This window comes from Stegodyphus dumicola, chromosome 11, assembly GCF_044657685.1.
Source record: "Stegodyphus dumicola isolate Sdum_Otavi_A_Nest chromosome 11, ASM4465768v1".
NCBI classification, from domain to species: Eukaryota; Metazoa; Arthropoda; class Arachnida; order Araneae; family Eresidae; genus Stegodyphus; species Stegodyphus dumicola.
The window spans coordinates 54384656-54404684 of record NC_140778.1 but is presented as its reverse complement, the minus strand read 5'-3'; the positions used below and the strand labels follow the sequence as shown (position 1 = coordinate 54404684).

The following is a 20029-nucleotide window of genomic DNA, read 5'->3' as shown; positions in this document are numbered from 1 at the left end:
AAAATATTAAATAAAACAAGTCCACTAAAATAGATGCAATGTTACTGAAATCAATACCATGAAATAAAATTAAAATGACCTAGCAAAGTTGCATTCTGTTAAAATTTGCCAGATCAAAATTCTTATTTCTGTACGGAGACCAGCTTGCAACCAAAAATTGAATATAATTCTAACATAAAATGTGTCTTAAGTTAACATAGCAAAAGAGACAATAAAGTATGAAATTTGGTGAATGCTTTAGTATTCTAAAGTTGCATTATAAAAGAAGTATTTCCCCTCAACGAGTTTCAAAATAAATTTAGACTTCATATCTCATAAGGTTGATAAGCACAAACACTTTCAAATGCAGCAGGAATTATACAATAAATATGAGATTTTACTTTGGTACATAAGCATTAATGTATATAGAAAGCTACTGTGTGTCCTTAAAAATTAAAAATCTTCTTTTCTTTTGGTACTTGGAAAAAAGTTTCTTAAAGACATTTGGCAAATAAATTTTTCTTACATTTATGGAAAAGATATTTTTCAAATGCCTTTTTTCATCACATGCGACTTTGTACAGCATGGATATATGCAAAAATTGATTTAACTCGGCTGTTATTGAAGCTGAGAAACATATTTTCATGTCTAATCTCAGAACTATAATTAAATTTTGTGTAACATAAAAACAGCCAAGTTTAATCCAATGCACTTACAAGCTACAGCATGAACAAAGTGATGAAATACTTAACCATTCTTCAGAACAAGAAGAATTTGAAGGTGGTAACAGGAAATTCGGCAGATTCCACAGGAGCCTGATGTCAAAACAAAATACTTAATAATAGACAATAAACAGGCACATATAAATATAACTGAAATATTTGCATGGACCCATGAGCAAGAAAAAAATTAGTGATATATTAAAGGAATAACCTTAGGACAATTTTGTTTTTATTTATTTATTTTTTTGACAGATGAAAAGTTAAAAGGTACTTATCAAGTGCAAGTTGGTGCTTTTCAAGCCTTTATTTCAGAAAGATTCCAAAACTGTCGATATATATTATTATAAACTGGTAACATCATCAATTGAAAGAAAATATACTTGAAAATACAATATAAATTGTAAAATAAAGATTACATGACAAATTAAAAAATTAAACAATCTTCTTTAAATCTTTGTTATTATTTTGCGATTGTCTCCTCCTCAAGTACACAAATATTTGGTTACAGCTAAAAAAATGGAAAAATTGCTTAAAATTAGGTTCATGCAAAACTTGGCTATCAAAGAAAAGCATTTCCTTGTTGTTCAATTTAGAAAATTTACACCAAAATTCTGTGTTCTTGCAGAAATTTTAATGCGGTATTTTCAATTGCTCGTAAATTCTGCTAGGTCATATTTTAAAACTAGGTTTAAGGGAAAAAATATCACTGTTTGTTTAAAAGTCTGCTGGACTTTGGTATACAACAAAAAAGACCACACACACAAAATGGCAGAATTGCTTGACTGAAGGATTACAATACTCATGTTTGCTGGAAGAATGGTTATGCACATAGTTGCCAAATTTTCACATATACTGAAAACAGCACCTTCTATTAAGGTGGCTGTACTAATATGTAAGTACAACAAAAAAAAAAAAAAAAAAAAAAAAAAAAAAAAAAAAACCACTTCCACAAAATTTTTGATTTTATTCAAAGACACTACAAGCTGCATAGTGGCATCCAAAAGACAGTCCAAAATTTACGTTTTAAACATAGGATACTGAACACTGCAAAAATCTAAATTCTAAGCATTCTCAAGATTAAAAAGGAAGTTCCAAAAGCTAATGTGAAAGCAAAAACTACTTAAATCCAACAGTACTATAGATATCACAAAACAATTTATTTCACATTCCCTACTTTTTACAAAAATGCAGTGAAAAGTGGATTAGAGTGGAAAATGTAAATGAAATTTCCATTCAAATGAAAATGTTCAATGTTTCAAGCTTTTAAATATTTAATGACATTACCTGAATGGGAGGAATGCCACATCAATAAAATTTCCTGGTTCAGAACAGCATAATCAGTCTCTAACATTTCACTGTTTGAATATGCTGTTTTAGACCTTTCATTACTAATTAAATCCTAAGAATTAGAAAATGCTGCTTTAAAAACAGGAATTCTTTCAAACAACTTGTGATTTATTTCACGAGCATGAGGTTTTCCTCTAGTTTAAAAAATGATTTATTAAGAACCGAGATGAAAACACAAACACACATCATACAAAGACATTCTTTATAGCATGGACACGTCATTGCCGCACAGATAAGTAAAGTTTCTTTTTAATCTAACTTTCCAAAAATGACACAAGCCTCCTATTATTCTGTAGACATTAGTATTTCGATTTTTTTTTTTTTTGGTAATCTAAGTGATTTCTTACACATTTCCTCTAGTGTGAATAAGCATATGCTTTTTTAAATCAGATTTTCTACTAAATGACTTATTACATACATCACAAAAATTAGGTTTCTCTCCGGTGTGAATTAGTGCATGTTGGTTTAGACTACCTTTTTGAGCAAATGACTTATTACATATATCACAAACATGAGGTTTCTCTCTCGTGTGAAAAAGTATATGGATTTTTAAACTACCTATTTCAGTAAATGACTTATTACATATCTCACACACATGAGGTCTTTCTCCTGTGTGATGAATCATATGTCTGTTTAACATAGCTTTATGAGTGAATGACTTGTTACATACCTCACATGCATAAGGTTTCTCTCCTGTATGAATATGCATATGGTTGTTTAAACTAAATTTTTGAACAAATGACTTATTACATATCTCACACACATGAGGTCTCTCCCCTGTGTGTTTAAGCCTATGGAGTTTTAAACAAGTTTTATCAGTAAATGACATATTACATATCTCACACACATGAAGTCTTTTCCCTGTGTGATTAAGCATGTGTCTGTTTAAATGGGCTTTTTGAGTGAATGAATTGTTACATACCTCACACAGAAAAGGTTTCTTTCCTGTGTGAAGAAGTATATGGTCATTTAAATGAGCTTTCTGACTAAATGACTTGTTACATTCCTCACATGCATATGGTTTCTCTCCTGTGTGAACAAGCCTATGTTTTCTTAAACCCGACTTTTCAACAAATGACTTGCTACATACCTCACACACATGAGGCTTCTCTCCTGTGTGAATACACATATGCCTTTTTAAACAAGAACTTCGGACAAACGACTTGTTACAGACCTTGCACACATGAGGTTTCTCTCCTGTATGAATACGCATATGGGTTTTTAAACAACTAATCTGAACAAACGACTTGTTACATATCTCACACAGAATCTTCCTTTCTGTATGAATAAGTGTATGCTTGTTTAAAAAACCAGCTCGAACAAATGACTTATTACATACCTCACATACATGAGGTTTCTTTCCTGTGTGAATATTGTTGTGAGAATATTGTAACATATTGTTCATTTAAATGACTTCTTTGAGTGAATGACTAGTTACATACCTCATACAGATGACATTTCCTTCCTGTGTGAATAGGTTCATTAAAATGAGGTTTTTGAGTAAATGCCTAGTTACATATTTCCCATAAATCAAGTTTTTTACCTGCATGAAAAAGCATATGCATGTTTAAAATGCTCTTTTATCCAAATGAACTCTTACATACCCTACAAATGAAGGTTTTGTATTGTATGTATATGCAGATGTTAATCGAAAGAACCACACAGTCTAAATAACTTTTTACATATCCCATGCACAAGGTTTCTTTCATGTGTCAATGCATATATGATTGTTTAAATAACTCTTTAGTCTAAATGACTTATTAGACACAGCATACATGTGTGTGAACAAGCATATCTCTTGTGTGAACAAGCATATGGACTTTGAAACTAGATTTATTACATACTTCACATAATGATTACATCACATCATGCATTTAGAAGGGAGGTTTATATCACGCTTTTGCCTAAATGACCTTTACGTACCTCACATACATGAAATTTTTCTGTTGGGCGAATAGGCATGAATTCATTCTCTTTTAAGTTTCTACGCATGACATTTCCCAATATACGTTGTACTCAAATATATTGGAAAAACTGTGAAAGTCATTTTAGAAGTATAAGCAAGAATTGATCACTTATTGATGGAATTGTTGCATATGTTACAATTCCAGGATGAAACTTGGAATGCTGAGAGTTACGCGAAGTAGTTGGTGCATGCATATGTGATACGAAATACTAATACATGTTGCACAGAAGACATATCTAGTGCGAAAAACTAACCGCATGATTTCCAGGTACATAGTTCATAAAAAATAAGTTTCTTGTATTTCGAACCAGCATGATTTGTAGCACTAGTTTAGTTTGTTCAGTCATTGCTTCAAATTAAACTATAGCAATATTTCCAGGAAATATTCACGGCGTACAGGAGAACAAATAGGAGCCGTTGCGATATTTTCTATGTTGTAGAATGATCAACCACTTATTTCTTCGCTGAGTTATTTGCCATGAGCTTGCAGGCTCAAGCCCATTTCAAGCGACTGGTTGTTCACGCAAGCCGTTTTTACGCTTTTCAATGTTCACGCATTTGTCTCAACGAATTTTTTACAAACCTACTCTCATAAGAACCGAATATAACGAAACATAAAATGGTCCACCTTTTTCAAACAGTGTTATACACCAGAGCTGAAGCAAACCGCATGTATTTGTTACCAAGTAACGGGTACTGTTCGAGACTTGCAAACTGTTCTCCTAATAAACTTTAAATAAAATAACTTCACATCTAATAATCCAAAGCATCATATTTACTTTCAAAATCCATAGAACAAAATGATCAGATGGTTGCCACTGTTACAGTTACAAACTATGAAAGACAGATAACTGTCGTCCTCGAAAATCGTCATATAGTTTGAAGTTTGAGAGTAGCGCTTTCGCTTTCTTCTACCTACATGGGTTGCTGGGGCAGTAAAAGTATATCCGCTGGGTATTTGTGCTCAGAACTGGAGGGGCGATTTCTTAAAGAGGCAATTAGATGATTATTCTGGTTTCTGACTTTACTGAAGAAGTTAGCTGCGGTTTCTATTATATAATCGTTAATGGGCTTGACTTTGAGATCGTCGTGAATATTTACAGTCGAAGTATTCGAACACAGGCACCTATTAAGAAAACTTACTTTTCCGTTGAGAAGCAAAATTGTCTCCAAAGTCCATCTTGGCTCAATGAAAAAAAAACAAAAGGATGGCTCATGTCAAATTTGGCTACGTGTAGGAAAAACAATAGAACATGATACTTTTCCGTTGAAAAACAAAAGGGTCTCCAGAGTCCATCTTGGTTCGATGGAAAAAGAAAACAAAAGGATGGCTCATGTCCAAATTTGGCTAGGTGTATGAAAACAAAATACAACATGACACGCAAAGTGTCGCTGCGGCCCGTCTCGGTTCGCGAAGTGTGAAAACCCAAAAGGGTCTCCAGTGTCTATCTTTGTTGGATGAGAAAACAAAAGGATGGCTCATGTCCAATTTATTTAGGTGTGGGAAAAATATAACGTGACCTATCTGGGTGAGATGTCTCCAGCGATCCAGTATGGACATTTTCCCCATCTGCAATAGGTGACATCTATAAACGATTCCATTGAAATCTCCTCGAAATATAAGAAACAGCTAGCTCGTGAAATTGTAAGGTATTCCCAAAGAATTCCACTTCTTGAGAAAGAAAAAAACATCCTAGGTCTAGAGGAGGTAGAGAGAGACAAAGCATGCTGCACCTTGGACACCCCGCACAGTTCTGAACAGAAAACGTGGAATGCTTTTATAGAAAAGAGTTGAAAGTGAAAGTAAAAACCAAATCGTCTTGGGTGGAAAATTTTCTCTTGGCTGTCGTCGGCTGGGAAAAAAATTTTCAAACCTCAGAAAAAAATTCTGAGATGTAAAAAAAAAAAAAAAAAAAAAAAAAAAGAAAAAAAAAAGAAAAGAAACCTTTTGTCTGGGAATGTTGTCTTACCGTTTCTAAAAATAGACCATGACTCATTGACTCATTCTTGGAATTGTACGTTTTAGAAAGGATGAGTCATTGTCTTTGGGTTTCTCCATTCCAAAGTAAACAAAGTGAAGACATCAATTTAATAGAAAAAAAGAAAGAGGATTTTTTTTTTCTTTTTCTAACTCAGAATTTTTTTCTCAGCTCTGGAAATATTTTTCCCATTCAACAGCCAAGAAATATTTCCAGCCAATACAATTTCATTTTTACTTTCACTTTCAGTTCATTTCTTATATCTACAAAAACATTTCATGTTTCTGTTCAGATCAGTGTGGATTGTTCAAGATGCAACATCTCTACTCCATCCCACAACCAGGAAGAAAAGATGTTCTTTCATGAGGAATTCTTTTGGCTTTCGAAAACAACGATGACATGATGATTGTAATATATTTCTGTTCTCATGTCCGATGCTTGAAGTCAGAATTATTTCCAGAGCTCTGAGAATTTTTCCTAGTCAACTCGATGACCCAAATTTCGTATATTTATTTAAGCCACTCGAGTTTCGACTTCCCATCCGTGTGTGCTGTGCATTCAACCTGGAGACACATTCCCTGAGCTCTAAGAAAATGTTTCCCAGCCCACTCAATCGCTGAAATGGATTAAAAATAAATTCGTTCCTACAGTTTTAAAGCTCAAGCGTGTTAGCTGTCATGGAAAGGGCCTTTTTTCCCCAGCCCACTCAATCGCTGAAATGGATCAAAAATAAATTCTTTCATACATTTGTTTAAACCTCAAGAGTGTTAGCTGTCATGGAAACTGAAATTTATGTCATGGTTTGTATCTCACACGTCGTGAACGGTATGGTTTGAGGTGAAAATTGAAAACCCGGTATGAAAAATCTCTTTAACTTCACTTTAGAAAAAGGTGCGGGATAGATAGATTCCGTCATGGGAAAATGTCTTTCAATATCATGACATCTCCTTTCAAATAGGATTGAAGGATTTTTCTTAAACTATGTTGAAATCATGATCCATCCAAACCAGGGATGGGAAATTCTGATCCATGGATGGATCATCCAGTTTCGCTAGAACCTGATAAACGGTTGCCGATGAAATCCAAACGAGGGGCCCTATCTTTTCAAATGGGAAACATTTTGCCCTAAACGGAGGAATGATTTCTATTCTGTGAGACATTAAAAAGTGGAAAGAAACTTGTCTTCACAGAAGCTCTTTCTAGAAGGGTGGTCCTGGGTCCAGATGAAGTAGAGAGAGAAAAAGCATGTTGCACCATGGAGAGCCCGCACGGTTCTGAATAGAAAACGTGGAATACTTTTATAGAAAAGAGTTGAAAGTGAAAGTAAAAGCCCAATCATCTTGGCTGTCGACTGGGAAAAAATTTTCAGAGCTCAGAAAAGAATTCTAAGATTAAAAAAAAAAAAAAAAAAACTTTTTGTTAATTTTTATCATGTCTTCTAGACATGATAAAAATTAAATCTACCCCCCTTTTGTCTGGGAATGTTGTCTCACCCTTTCTAAAAATAGACCATGACTCAATCTTGGAATTATATGTTTTAGAAAGGATGAGTCATGATCTTTGGGTTTCTCCATTCCAAAGTAAACAAAGTGAAGGCATCAAATTAATAGAAAAAAAGAAAGAGTTTTTTTGTCCTAGCTCTGAATTTCTTTCTGAGCTCTGGAAATTTTTTTCCCATTCGACAGCCAAGAAATATTTCCAGCCAATACGATTTCATTTTTACTTTCACTTTCAGTTCATTTCTTATATCTATAAAAACATTCCACATTTCTGTTCAGATCAGTGTGGGTTGTTGAAGATGCAACATCTCTACCCCATCACACAACCAGGAAGAAAAGATGTTGTTTCATGAGGAATTCTTTTGGCTTTCGAAAACCACGATGGCGTGATGATTGTAATATTTTTCTGTTCTAATCCGTGGGGGTTGTGGAAAATACATTCTCGGTACGCAATCCCACACCCAGGAAGAACAGAAAATGTTTTAAAAGGAATACTTTGGCCTGACTTTTGAAAAAAACAATGATCACAGGGCTTTTGGGATAGGATGAGAACCCATGATGATGTTGTGCGATGGGGCTAATCTTTTTTACTTAAACGGATCTTTTCTAAATATCCAAGGTATGATTGTTTCCCTAAATGAAAGAAAACAATACCTTTTTTTCTTTTTTACAAGAAAAGTATCCTCAATAATGTTGTTGAAATGTTTAATGCAATATTTTCTCATGGAACTATTGGACCGCTCCTCTATGGTGTTGTCGGAAGGGATATCGCATTCAATCCCTTTTTACCGACTCACAAATCACGAAAGGAGTGGCCTACCAGCATCCAGTGCACCCAGTTTCTCTTACAGAGTTCCGTGAAGGAGGATCGTGGGTATTGAATTCTATTTCTGTGTGTTGTTTCTCAAAGACCGACAGGATGAAATCCATCTTCCTCCCTCGCGATTGACTAAAAGAATTCATCTTCTTGAGGAAGAACATCTTAGGTCCAGAGAAGGTAGAGAGAGAGAAAAAGCATGTAGCACCTTGGACAGCCCGCACAGTTCTGAACAGAAAACGTGGAATACTTATATAGAAAAGAGTTGAAAGTGAAAGTAAATCGTGTTGGCTGGAAACATTTCTGTTGGCTGTCGACTGGGAAAAAATTCTCAGAGCTCAGAAAAAAATTCTGAGTCGTGGAGGAAAAAAAAAAATATATATATATATTATAAAAACTTTTTGTTAATTTTAAAAATTAACTCTAGCCCCCTTTTGTCTGGGAATGTTGTCTCACCCTTTCTAAAAATAGACCATGTATACTAATATACTACAAACGGACTTTAACGCCTGTTCTCAGTATGTAGCTATACAAATTTGAAGGTAAAATAAAATGAAAAAGACATATTTTTGGGGGGAACGGGAGTGAATTTGTATAGGAATATACTACAAACGGACCTTAAGGCCTGTTTTCAGTATATAACTATACAAATTGGAAGGTAAAAAAATAAAAAAGACAATTTTTGGGGGAAAAGGAGTGAATTTGTATAGGAATATACTACAGGAACATCAAGAAAAGAACATCATGGGTTCAAGAATTGAAACTGAAAGTCCATAAACGAGATGTTAACGACTGGGAAAAAATTTTCAGAGCTCAGGAAATATTTTGAGTTGGAAAAAAAAAAAAAAAAAAAAAAAATCCCTTCCTTTTTCTTTCTTAATTTGATGTCTTCACTCCTTTGACCTTGTAGAAAGTCAAAAAGTGAAGACATCAAATTAAGAAAGAAAAAGGAAGTTTTTTTTTTTTTTTTCGATGTGGAAAATTTTTCCAGATCTCTGAGAATTTTTCCCAGTCGGTTTCTAGAAGCAACTCGCTAATGTATTTAAACCATTCGCGTTTCAGCTTCATATCAGTCTGTGCTGTGCACTCAACGTGGATACACGCTTCTCACTCTCCTGGGAAGTGCTTCTGTGAAGGTATATTTTTCTTACTCTTTTGTATTTCATAGTTTTGTCATTTCATACTTTTGTCATTCATTTACTCTTTTGTATTTATTGAGTCACCCATTTTATAGAAATGTATTCTTATTTCCTTTCAATACTTTGAGGTAGGGTAATACTTCCCCCCCCTGCTACTGTTTTTGTTTTTCAAGGCTAGAAATGTTTTACTCAATAGCTGTTTTTATAGAAAACATGCTATTATTTCGTATACTGCTATATTTTGTGAAATTTTAACAAATGACTTTCAACAATGCAAGATCTCGTGATCCACAGCTGACTCCATTAGTCAGGAAAAACGGATCACGATTTTATCAATCGTATACTGATATATTTTGTGAAAGTTTAACAAATCCCTTTCAACAGGGAAAGATCTCGTGATCCATAGCTGGCTAGAGCAGTCAGGATCAACGGATCACGATTGTTCCATCGTATACTGATATATTTTGTGAAACTTTAACAAGGCAAGATCTCGTGATCCACAGCTGGCTAGACTAGTCAGGATTAACGGATCACGATTGTTCCATTGTATACTGATATATTTTGTGAAACTTCTTTAACAAATGACTTTCAAGAAGGCAAGATCTCGTGATCCACAGCTGACTAGACCCGTCAGGATTAACGGATCACGATTGTTTCATTGTATACTGATATATTTTGTGAAACTTTAACAAATCGGTTTCAACAAGGCAAGATCCTGTGATCCATAGCTGACTGCACCAGTCAGGAAAAACGGATCACGATTTTTTCAATCGTATACTGATATATTTTGTGAAACTTTAACAAATCCCTTTCAACAGGGCAAGATCTCGTGGTACATAGCTGGCTAGACCAGTAAGGATAACGGATCATGATTTTTTCAATCGTATACTGATATATATTTTGTGAAACGTTTACAAATGATTTTCAAGAAGGCAAGATCTCGTGATCCACAGCTGACTCCATCAGTCAGAATCAACGGATCACAATGGTTCCATCGTATACTGATATATATTTTGTGAAACCTTTACAAATGACTTTCATGTGATTCAGAATAATTGTTCAATCGTATACTGGTATATTCTGATAAAAACAACAGAATGATCCAATTTTGAATACGAATATGGGTCTATATCCCAATATGTTTTATACAATCCATTTCATATTTTGTAAAACGTGAACGAATGACTTTCAAGCTGGCTGCATGGGTGTTTTTTCGTGGTTTTTCCCCATGTGTAACGAGAATACGAGCCAGTTTAATTTCAAAAGTCCTCCACGAAGGCATTTCCCAAGGCAAATAGCCCTCAAGGGCTTTGCCGTCATTCAAATCGACTTAATCTTTCTCCAACTTCCACGGTGTCATTTGAAATCCATTGAACCAACCCATCATGACCAGTATGAAACGAAACACACAAAAATATGTGGCCGCTTTCCCGAATAACGAAACGTGGGTGTTTCACAGTCCAGACTGAACCGAAGCGAAAAAAGAAATGCTTCCAAATAAAGTTCAATCTAAAAAAAATAGAAGGGTGTCTCATCGATCGAGTCGGCTGAAAAAAAATGTCTGACACCTGAAAACAATTTCCAAACACCTTCACAAAACCTCTTTCCAGGAGGAAGAAGCGTGTATTCAGCTCCAGTGCACAGCACAGACTGATATAAAGCAGAAACTCGAGTGGTTTAAATAGATGAGAACCCTCTATAGAAATAATATGAATATGTCTGGTTTTGTGAATCAACTCGACTGAGAAAAAATTCTCAGAGCTCAGAAAAAAATTCTGAGTAGTGAAAAAAAAACTTTTTATTAATTTTTATCATGTCTTCTAGACATGATAAAAATTAACTCCCTTCTCTTTTTGTCTGGGAATGTTGTCTCACTCTTTCTAAAAATAGACCATGACTCATTCCTTTGGAATTCTGTTGGACTTTTACTTTTAATTTCGATTGGGTTTTGACTTTCAGTTTCCATTCCCTAGTTATCTACAAAAGCATTCCGTTCAGATCAGTTCAGATCTCAAAACAGTTCAGATTCGTGTGGGCTGTGGAAGAGGCAACACGTCTCTCTTTTACCCAATCCCATGATATTCTTTAAGAATTCCTTAGCCATTTGTCAAAGAAGGGGATTCCAATTGAATAATTTAGGAATTTGGAACATGTCCCCCATGGATGATTGGGGGCAAATCTCAAATCTTGGGAGTGGATACTGGAAAGCCCCGCTCTGAAAATAATTCGGAGTTCTAGCATGGGACATTTTTTGGATCAATAAGCTAAACTATTTTTCTAGTCTCATATTCTCTCGTGACTAGGGTTCCAGATTTGGGTAGAGAGAGATATGTTGCCTCTTCAACAGCCCGCACTGTTCTGAACAGAAACGTGGAATGCTTTTATAGAAAAGTGAAGAGTTGAAAGTGAAATTCGAAAAACGAAATGGGATCGGCTGGGAAAAATTTCAGAGCTCAGAAAAAAATTCTGAGTCGTGGAGAAAAAAAAAGAAAAAAAAATTATATAATATATATATTATATAATATATATTATAAATACTTTCTGTTAATTTTTATTATGTCTTCTAGACATGATAAAAATTAACTCACCCCCTTTTTGTCTGGGAATGTTGTCTCCCACTTTCTAAAATTAGACTATCACTCATTCTTTCTAAAGAATACAATTCCAAGAAAAGAATGGGTTCTGATATATTTTTAGAAACGGTGAGACAACATTCCCAGACAAAAGGGGGGTGAGTTAATTTTTATCATGTCTAGAAGATATGATAAAAAGTTTTTTTTTTTTTCAACTCAGAATTGTTTCTGAGCTCTGAAATATTTTTCCCAGCCGATCTCTTTTCGTTTTTCGACTTTCACTTTCAACTCTTCTCTTTTCTATAATATTATTTCGAGTTTCTGTTCAGAACACTGTGGGCTTTTGAAAAGGCATCACGCCTCCCTCTCTACCCTAATCGGGAATCCATGATGTTGTTAAGAAGAATTCTTTCAGAATCTGTTACCCTTTCTGAACTTTAGACGAGCTAGCTGGATGTTTCTTCATTTCTTTTTCAAGTATGGGTTCAAAGGATTCTTTTAAATACTTGCAAGTAAAACCTTGTATCATTTTTCTGTTGATCATAAATATATTAAAAAATCTCAATGCCTAGTTTTAGGGCTACCTATACCCAACATCATTGACATGTTTACTTAACGTTTTAGATGAGATCCTCTCTTAAAAACATTAATTTCCTATTCAAAGTTGAAATGATTTTCCAAAAGCATGATCCTTTTAAAAAAACGTGTGTTTGTGTAGGTGTGGTGGGACGGTTAGGTTTCTTTCTTACGAGATAGTCATCTCCACGAGATGTGTTTTAAATATCTTCTCCACCCTCTTGTGGTCGCTGAAATCTCGTGATGGCTCAAGTGAAAATGATTCGTTTATTTTGACTCACAACCACGTTATTTTTTTTTTGGATATCTCCTCCAACGACTCGCGGAACTCTTTTCCCTGAAATCAGGTATGTTTAGCAGCGCACGCCCTCTGAAGCGAAGCTCGGAATACTTTGACAAATCCTGTCGAGTGGATTCTGAAACCATTTTTAAAGGATCTCAGAGAAACACCCATGAAGACGATACCAACGTGTCTTTTTTCGGAAAGGATGAAGCAGGCTCACGTTGAGAGATGTTGCTGGAAAATATTTTTTTTTCTTAGAAAGTTGAAAAAATTGAAAATAGTAAGACACAGTGTCTTATTTCGAAAATGAGTAGAAGGGTCATTTTGAGATGAGCTGGAAAATATTTTCTGAGAGATTTGAAAAAAATTTTTAAAAATAAAAATATATATATTATATATATATTATATAATATATATTATATAATATATATATAAATGTACAAAAAGTATTTATATTATATGCACCCAGTTTCTTATCAGGAATTATGTTTCTGTCAATGGCCTGTATTTCCAGAGGAAAGATGCGTTGTATTGGTCGTATAACTGTTCCATGCCGGGTCTCAAGTTTAACCGTACGAATCTTTTCATCACGTCCAGGGATCAGTTCTGTAATTCGGACTAAGGGCCAAAATAAACGTTTTCTGTTATCATCCTCCATTAGTACTATTTCTCCTACTACAGGTTCCCGAGATCGTTTTTCATTATGCTTTTGAACCAGTTGACTAAGGTATTCTTTTCTAAATCGTTGTCTCAGATCATTTAACAATTTAGTTCTATACTTTAATCTCTTATTAAGACTTGACGAATTTAATTCATCAAGATCTTCAACACTGGAATTTCTGTTCTCGATAAGAAACATGGCGGGTGTCAGAGGCACTAATTCTTGCGGATCTTCAGAAACATAAGTTAAGGGTCTAGAATTAATTATAGTTTCACAATCACAAATAATAGTATAAAGTTCTTCATATGATAACACTGATTTACCTAAAGTACGTTTCAGCAATTCTTTTACTGTACGAACCAACCTCTCCCACCAGCCACCCCACCAAGCTGCAGTAGGTGGAATAAATTTCCAGAGTATCCTTTTAGTTCCTGTTTCCTTTAATACTTTAGCCCAATTTAGTTTTGATAAATCATTAGATGCACCCCGAAAATTTGTCCCGTTATCACTATAGATTATTCTAGGGCGTCCGCCCTAGCAACAAATCGTCGAAGCGCCAGGAGAAACGCATCAGTCGAAAGAGAATTTATGAGTTCAAGGTGAATGGCACGGTACACAGCGCAGGTGAACAGCGCGATCCACACCTTTCCTCCATTTTTTAAAAACAGCGGTCCGGCCAAATCAATCCCTATGATTTCAAATGGCGCACAATCCGTAACTCGGTCTGGTGGCAGAGGTGTCGGTTCACTTGACATAGCCTTAGTTTTAAATCTTTTACAAAAGATACAGTTAAAGAGGACATTTTTAATGGCCTTTCTAGCTCTGACTATCCAAAATCTTTCTCGTCATATACATTGCAACAACTGAAGACCAGCATGACAGTTCTTATTATGCACATTTCTGATTAATAACTTAGCGAAATCACATTTTTCTGGTAACAGTATTGGATACAGAAAAGATTCATGGTCATCTCTATTTAGTATTCTCGTTTTAACTCTCAGAATACCATCATCATCAATGAGCGTTTCAATAAAATTATAAGATTTCTTATCAGTCAGATAATAATTTTGAACCAAACGAATTAAATTTTTCTCAGAATTTTCAATTTCATACTGTGAAAGTTCAATGTTTCTATTCTTTTCAGAACCATCTTTACAATTATTTACAAATCTAAATATCCATGGAAATACTCTAATCATTTTATCATAATTGGATACACTGATTCGACGCCAAGGGGGTGCGTCTTTTGATAGATCAATATTCACTATTTTCATTTATATTTTCATTTATATTCACTATTTCTATCTTTTTCCTCCCCAATTCTACTTCTTCATGCAAACAAATAATCTCCCCAGTGGGCCAGTTTTCAGGGCCTTCTCGCAACCTCAAAGGGCCTTCCCACCATCTAGACCGAAGCATCTGCTTCGCAAAACATACGCGCGATAACAAGTCGGCAATATTTAGTTTCTCTGGGACATGTCTCCATGAATGACCTAGCGTTAACTCTCGAATCTCTTTAACCCTATTTTCGACGAAAACGGACCAATTGCCTTGCTCTGTTATCCACCAAAGGGCAGTGGTTGAATCAGACCAGAAGGTAACTTTTAAATCGGGCAAACTGAGAGCCTTGACAATAGAATTTGCAAGTCTAGAACCAACAACTTCATATAACAGGTAGACGGCACACCCACAGAGAATTCGTCTGCTAGGGTGCCTCCAACATATACCACGTGACTAATGCTCTTGGGGAGAGATAGCTTAAGCTATTCATCGCCAGTTTGGCTCGCTTTTGATATGGCAGGTGGTGCTTTTTATTTCCGTCTGCTAGCAGTCAGCAGACAACGGCCTCGAATTAGGTTGTTCGATTTTTTACAATTACATTTAGATATAACTTAACCCCTTTTTTCCTGAATATTTTATCTATATTTTTAATAATCGCTTTAAATTATTTGCACCATTGTTTAAGATGTTTAGGTTAAATAATTTTAGGAAGAAAATCTAAAATAAATAATAAAAAATTGAGATGGAAACTTTAATTTTGAATAACGTTAAAAAATTAATTGCACTACTGTTATAATATTTGAGAAGGTAAAAAAATCTCGTTTAATTTTAATGCATTGCATCCTAAAGAGAAAAAGAAAATCACATTGTATTATATGTATTTATGCCATTGATTGCCTCTCTTTTCTTGAGATTATATTACCGGAACAAAATAATGCACTCTCTTTTCTTGAGATTATATTACTGGGACAAAATAATGCAATCTTAATTACTGATTTCCACACTCATGTGAATGTCATGGCGGGGATCAATACATCTTACTAACTATAACAAATATTTTATTGAATATGTATCGAACGGTAACAAACTTCAACTCAGTATTTATTATTAGGATCAAAACGATATTACAGTTAAAAATTCTCTCACTCTCCTTTTTTTTTAAATACTATTTAAAATATGGTAAGTTTTTCACATCACATTTTTTCAATTATAATAAATTTTTAACAACATCGTAGATGAGACAGAATTATAATCCAGATTATTTTTATTTTAATAGATTTTATAGAAAATAATGATAAAGCATTGAGCTTTGTAAAAGTAATCTGATTTTTAAAATAATGCTGTTTAATTGTTTAGGGTCACTGTTGCATGAATCAAGATCTTCAGCTTTTCTTTTTTTTAACAAAGTAAACATATCGCACAATCTTTTCTCAATAATTTAATGCTAATAATAGCATTTTTTTTTATCGCAGGCAGTAATTGTTTATGAAATCAAAACGCGTACGACTTGGCGAAAAAAGGTTAACGCCAATTGGCGCAGCTTTCTATTTCAACGGAATACACGGAAAAAACATATAAAATTCAATTATTTGTAAAGGGTGATTCCAGTAAATAGTGTCACAGTATTTAATACATTTTGATGCTAATAATACATGCTGAAAATGTCATATACGGCGGCAATTTTCTTATACAATATGGCTGAAACTTTCCAACCAATTCAACAGAGATAGTAAAATGACAAAAATACTGAAAATAAAATAATAAATCATGCAGTTTTAACTTACCTATGAAAGGTTACAAGTCCTTCTTTCACGAAACTTTCTTTACATCCGTAGGCGCTGCAGCGAATAAACATTTTTACTTAAATTTTATGTGACCAAGCAGAGCAGACAAGCGTCTAGCCCCTCAGACGCTAGTTTCCTCCTGGTTCCTCCCTGAACATCTGCGCAGGTTACTGCGCATGTCGTCATTTTCCTGAAGGCGCCTCGTATTTACTATTATTTACTCTGCTCTTTAACTGCTGTGGTAGCGTGTGATCGCTGATACAGTTCTCTTTTTTTATTTTGCTTCGATTATTATATCTTCTGCACAAAATCAAGAAAAACTGCCCATTTCAGGGCCAAATACTTCTGTTTCCTCAGAAGGTGTGTTTGATTCTAAATCGAATCAAAATCAGGAAGGAATAACCGTGTGCGATAATTACAATTGTGGTATGTCTGATAATTCTGATTGTGTTGCGAGTGATATGGTTCATTGTGCAAATGATTTTAGTATAGCTGAGAGTAATTTTGTTTGCTGTGATTGCTTAAAACTTTCAACTATAGATACAATTTGAAACGCCATGCACATAAATTTCATTACAATAATATTACATTAATTGAGTCTCTGAAAACTAAGTTCTAATAGTATGGTTGACTGTGCAAATAATTTTAGTGTGGCTGAGAATAATTTTGTATGCTCTGATTGCTTAAAAACGTACCAAAATAAATGCAGTTTGAAACGCCATACCAACACATTACACTCTAATAATACTACATTATTTATTCTTTATAAAGTAATCGATCACCAAGCTACAAATGTGAGGACTGCTATCTGAAATTTAGTGACCTAAAAAATTGGAAATATCATCAAAATAAAATTCATACTTCTAACAGGTAATTATGTGTGTCCTGTATGTTATGCTAATTTTGAAAAGCGAGAAATAATATTTCATTTCAATAATGTTCATGATGTTGATTTGAATCATACTGAGCTGGAATTTAATTCATTTAATGACTTTTTGGCATAGAAGGCAGAAATTGGAAATAATACGAAGTCAAAATTTCTTATGGAGTAAGCATATTTAATATACATGGTGTAATGCCACTGTTCAGGAAATTTTATATCAGAAAGTAAAGGTTTGCGTCACTTAAAAATCCTTGATAGCAATAAAATAAATGCATATTGCCCAGCTGAATTAAAAGTAACAGAACATACAGATGGCAAATGTGTAGTGTCGTATCAGAAAAATAGGGCCCACCAGCGGCCGAGCGGTAAAGTCGCTGAACACTGGTAGTTCGGTCCGAGGTTCGAATCCCGCGAACGGACTGGCTGCATGGGCGTTTTCATGGTTTTCCCCATGTGTAACGTGTATACGAACCATTTTCCCTTAGAAAGTGCGGTAAAATCCTAGTATACGGTGCAGCCTTGGCGCGACTTTGAAAATTATCGCCAACACCAAAAATGATCCAAAGAACATCTATATATATACTATACACACATACTATATATACTATATACATAGTATATACTATGTTTAACTGTATATTTTCTTTGAATGACCCATTAACTACTCATCGTATATGTCCCGTTTTTACTGCTCATCATAAAGTCACCAAAAGTAGCCAAATCCCGTGTGCACCGGATACTAGGATTAAACCGAAAGTGCTCCACGAAGGCATCCCTCCCCTTAGGCAGATAACCCTCAAGGATTTGCCATAATCTCACACACACACACATATCAGAAAATACATATTGGGCATCGGAATGATTTAGGTCACTTATTTTTAACAACGGATGAAATAAAAAATATTGCATCAAAGATAGCAGCAAAAATTTCTCTGGATAATATTTTAGATGAAATTAGAAATTCTCTATGAGATGCTGGGCTTGAGAAGGTTCATTTACTTACAAAACAAGATTTACATAACATCAAAAAATCTTTCAATTTGTCTTCTAATTCTGTTAAACATGAAAATGATTAGGTTTGTGTAGATACGTGGGTACCTGAAATGCAAAATTCTGAACATCCATGCATTTCATTTTATAAAACCCAGGGATCAACATAGCATGAGTGAATATTGTACACAATATTCATTTCTAAAAGGAAATGATTTTGTTTTGATAATGATGACAGAAGCACAAAGAGAGATACTGAAAAAATTTAGTTCTGACTTGTATATGTATTGATGGTACACATGGGGTGAATGCATACAGATTTGAACTCGTAACTTTACTTACAATAGATGATTTGTGCCAAGGATTCCCATGTGCATTTTTAATTTCTAATCCATGTGATCAACCAGCGCTATCATTTTTTTTTTCATGTATTAAAGAAAATGTTGGGCAAATACAACCACAAATATTTATGTCTGAAATGGGTTTACTACAGAAACGTCTTTTTTGTGCATGGCATATTGATAGAGCCTGGACAAACAATTTAAAAACAAAGAAAATCAATGGTGTTGAAAAACAGGCAAAAAGATATAAAATTATTAGATCTCTCTTAGAAGAACAAGACATTCATACTTTTCATACACTGACCGAAGCAGCAATAAAATTACTTAAAGGAGATCCTGACACTATTGAATTTATAAATTACTTTGAAACATATTATTTATAAAATACATCTAGCTGGGCATACTGTTATAGACTTCACAGTGGTGTTAACACAAAAATGCCTATCGAATTCACCGAACATTAAAATATATTTATCTTCATGGAAAAAATGTTAAGAGATTGGATAACACCATACATGGTATTATGAGATTTGTAAGAGATAAAATGATTAACTGCTTAATTACAGCAAATAAAGTTAAATTAACAAGTAAGATTTGGCTTTTAAGAATCAGACATAAAAAAAAATGAAACACTATATTTATAAGTAATAGAGAATGAGAATGGGTGGTCTGTTTCATCAACACATACAGAAATATACACTATACGTGAAAGTAACAAAACTTGTACATGTCACATACAGTGCACTGTGTGTAATCTATGCATTCAATGATATATATGCAGCTGTATTGATTCATCAGTTTGTAGAGACATTAGATATTTTTTTGAAAGCAAGCAAGATGAAAAATATGCAACGCCTTCACCGGGAATCAAACCGCGGACCTCTGGATACATATCACACCATGAAGGCATGCCAAGAAGGTGGGAGAAATACTTTACCTAATCGCCAAATCCTGGGTGTGGAGAACAATCATCTAACACCCTTTTAGTTCGGGCACTACTGTACAGACATTAGAATTTTACATTGGAAGCAAGAGGGATTGAAAAATTAGCAATGCCTTCGCCGGGAATCGAACCACGGACCTCTGGAATATGCGCCCAGTGTGGTGACCACCACACCAAGAAGGCGGGAGAAATACCTTATAAGTTAGGTGGAGTATGTGCAAACACACTAGAAATACTGCTACTTATTAGATACATTAATTACATCA

The 20029-nt window shown here is 34.4% G+C and overlaps 1 protein-coding gene across 1 annotated transcript; it reads right to left on the bottom strand.

The window, feature by feature from the left end:
- Nucleotides 1-986: 986 nt before the first annotated feature.
- Nucleotides 987-5770, bottom strand: LOC146993996 (uncharacterized). The gene has a single exon (XM_085826699.1). It carries the CDS (start codon nucleotides 3451-3453, stop codon nucleotides 2392-2394), a length of 1062 nt encoding a protein of 353 aa, XP_085682825.1. The 5' UTR covers nucleotides 3454-5770; the 3' UTR covers nucleotides 987-2391.
- Nucleotides 5771-20029: the final 14259 nt, after the last annotated feature.

What these genes read in the sequence shown, in the direction of transcription:
- LOC146993996 (XM_085826699.1), bottom strand. Translation starts at nt 3,453, where the DNA reads ATGAACAATATGTTACAATATTCTCACAACAATATTCACACAGGAAAG.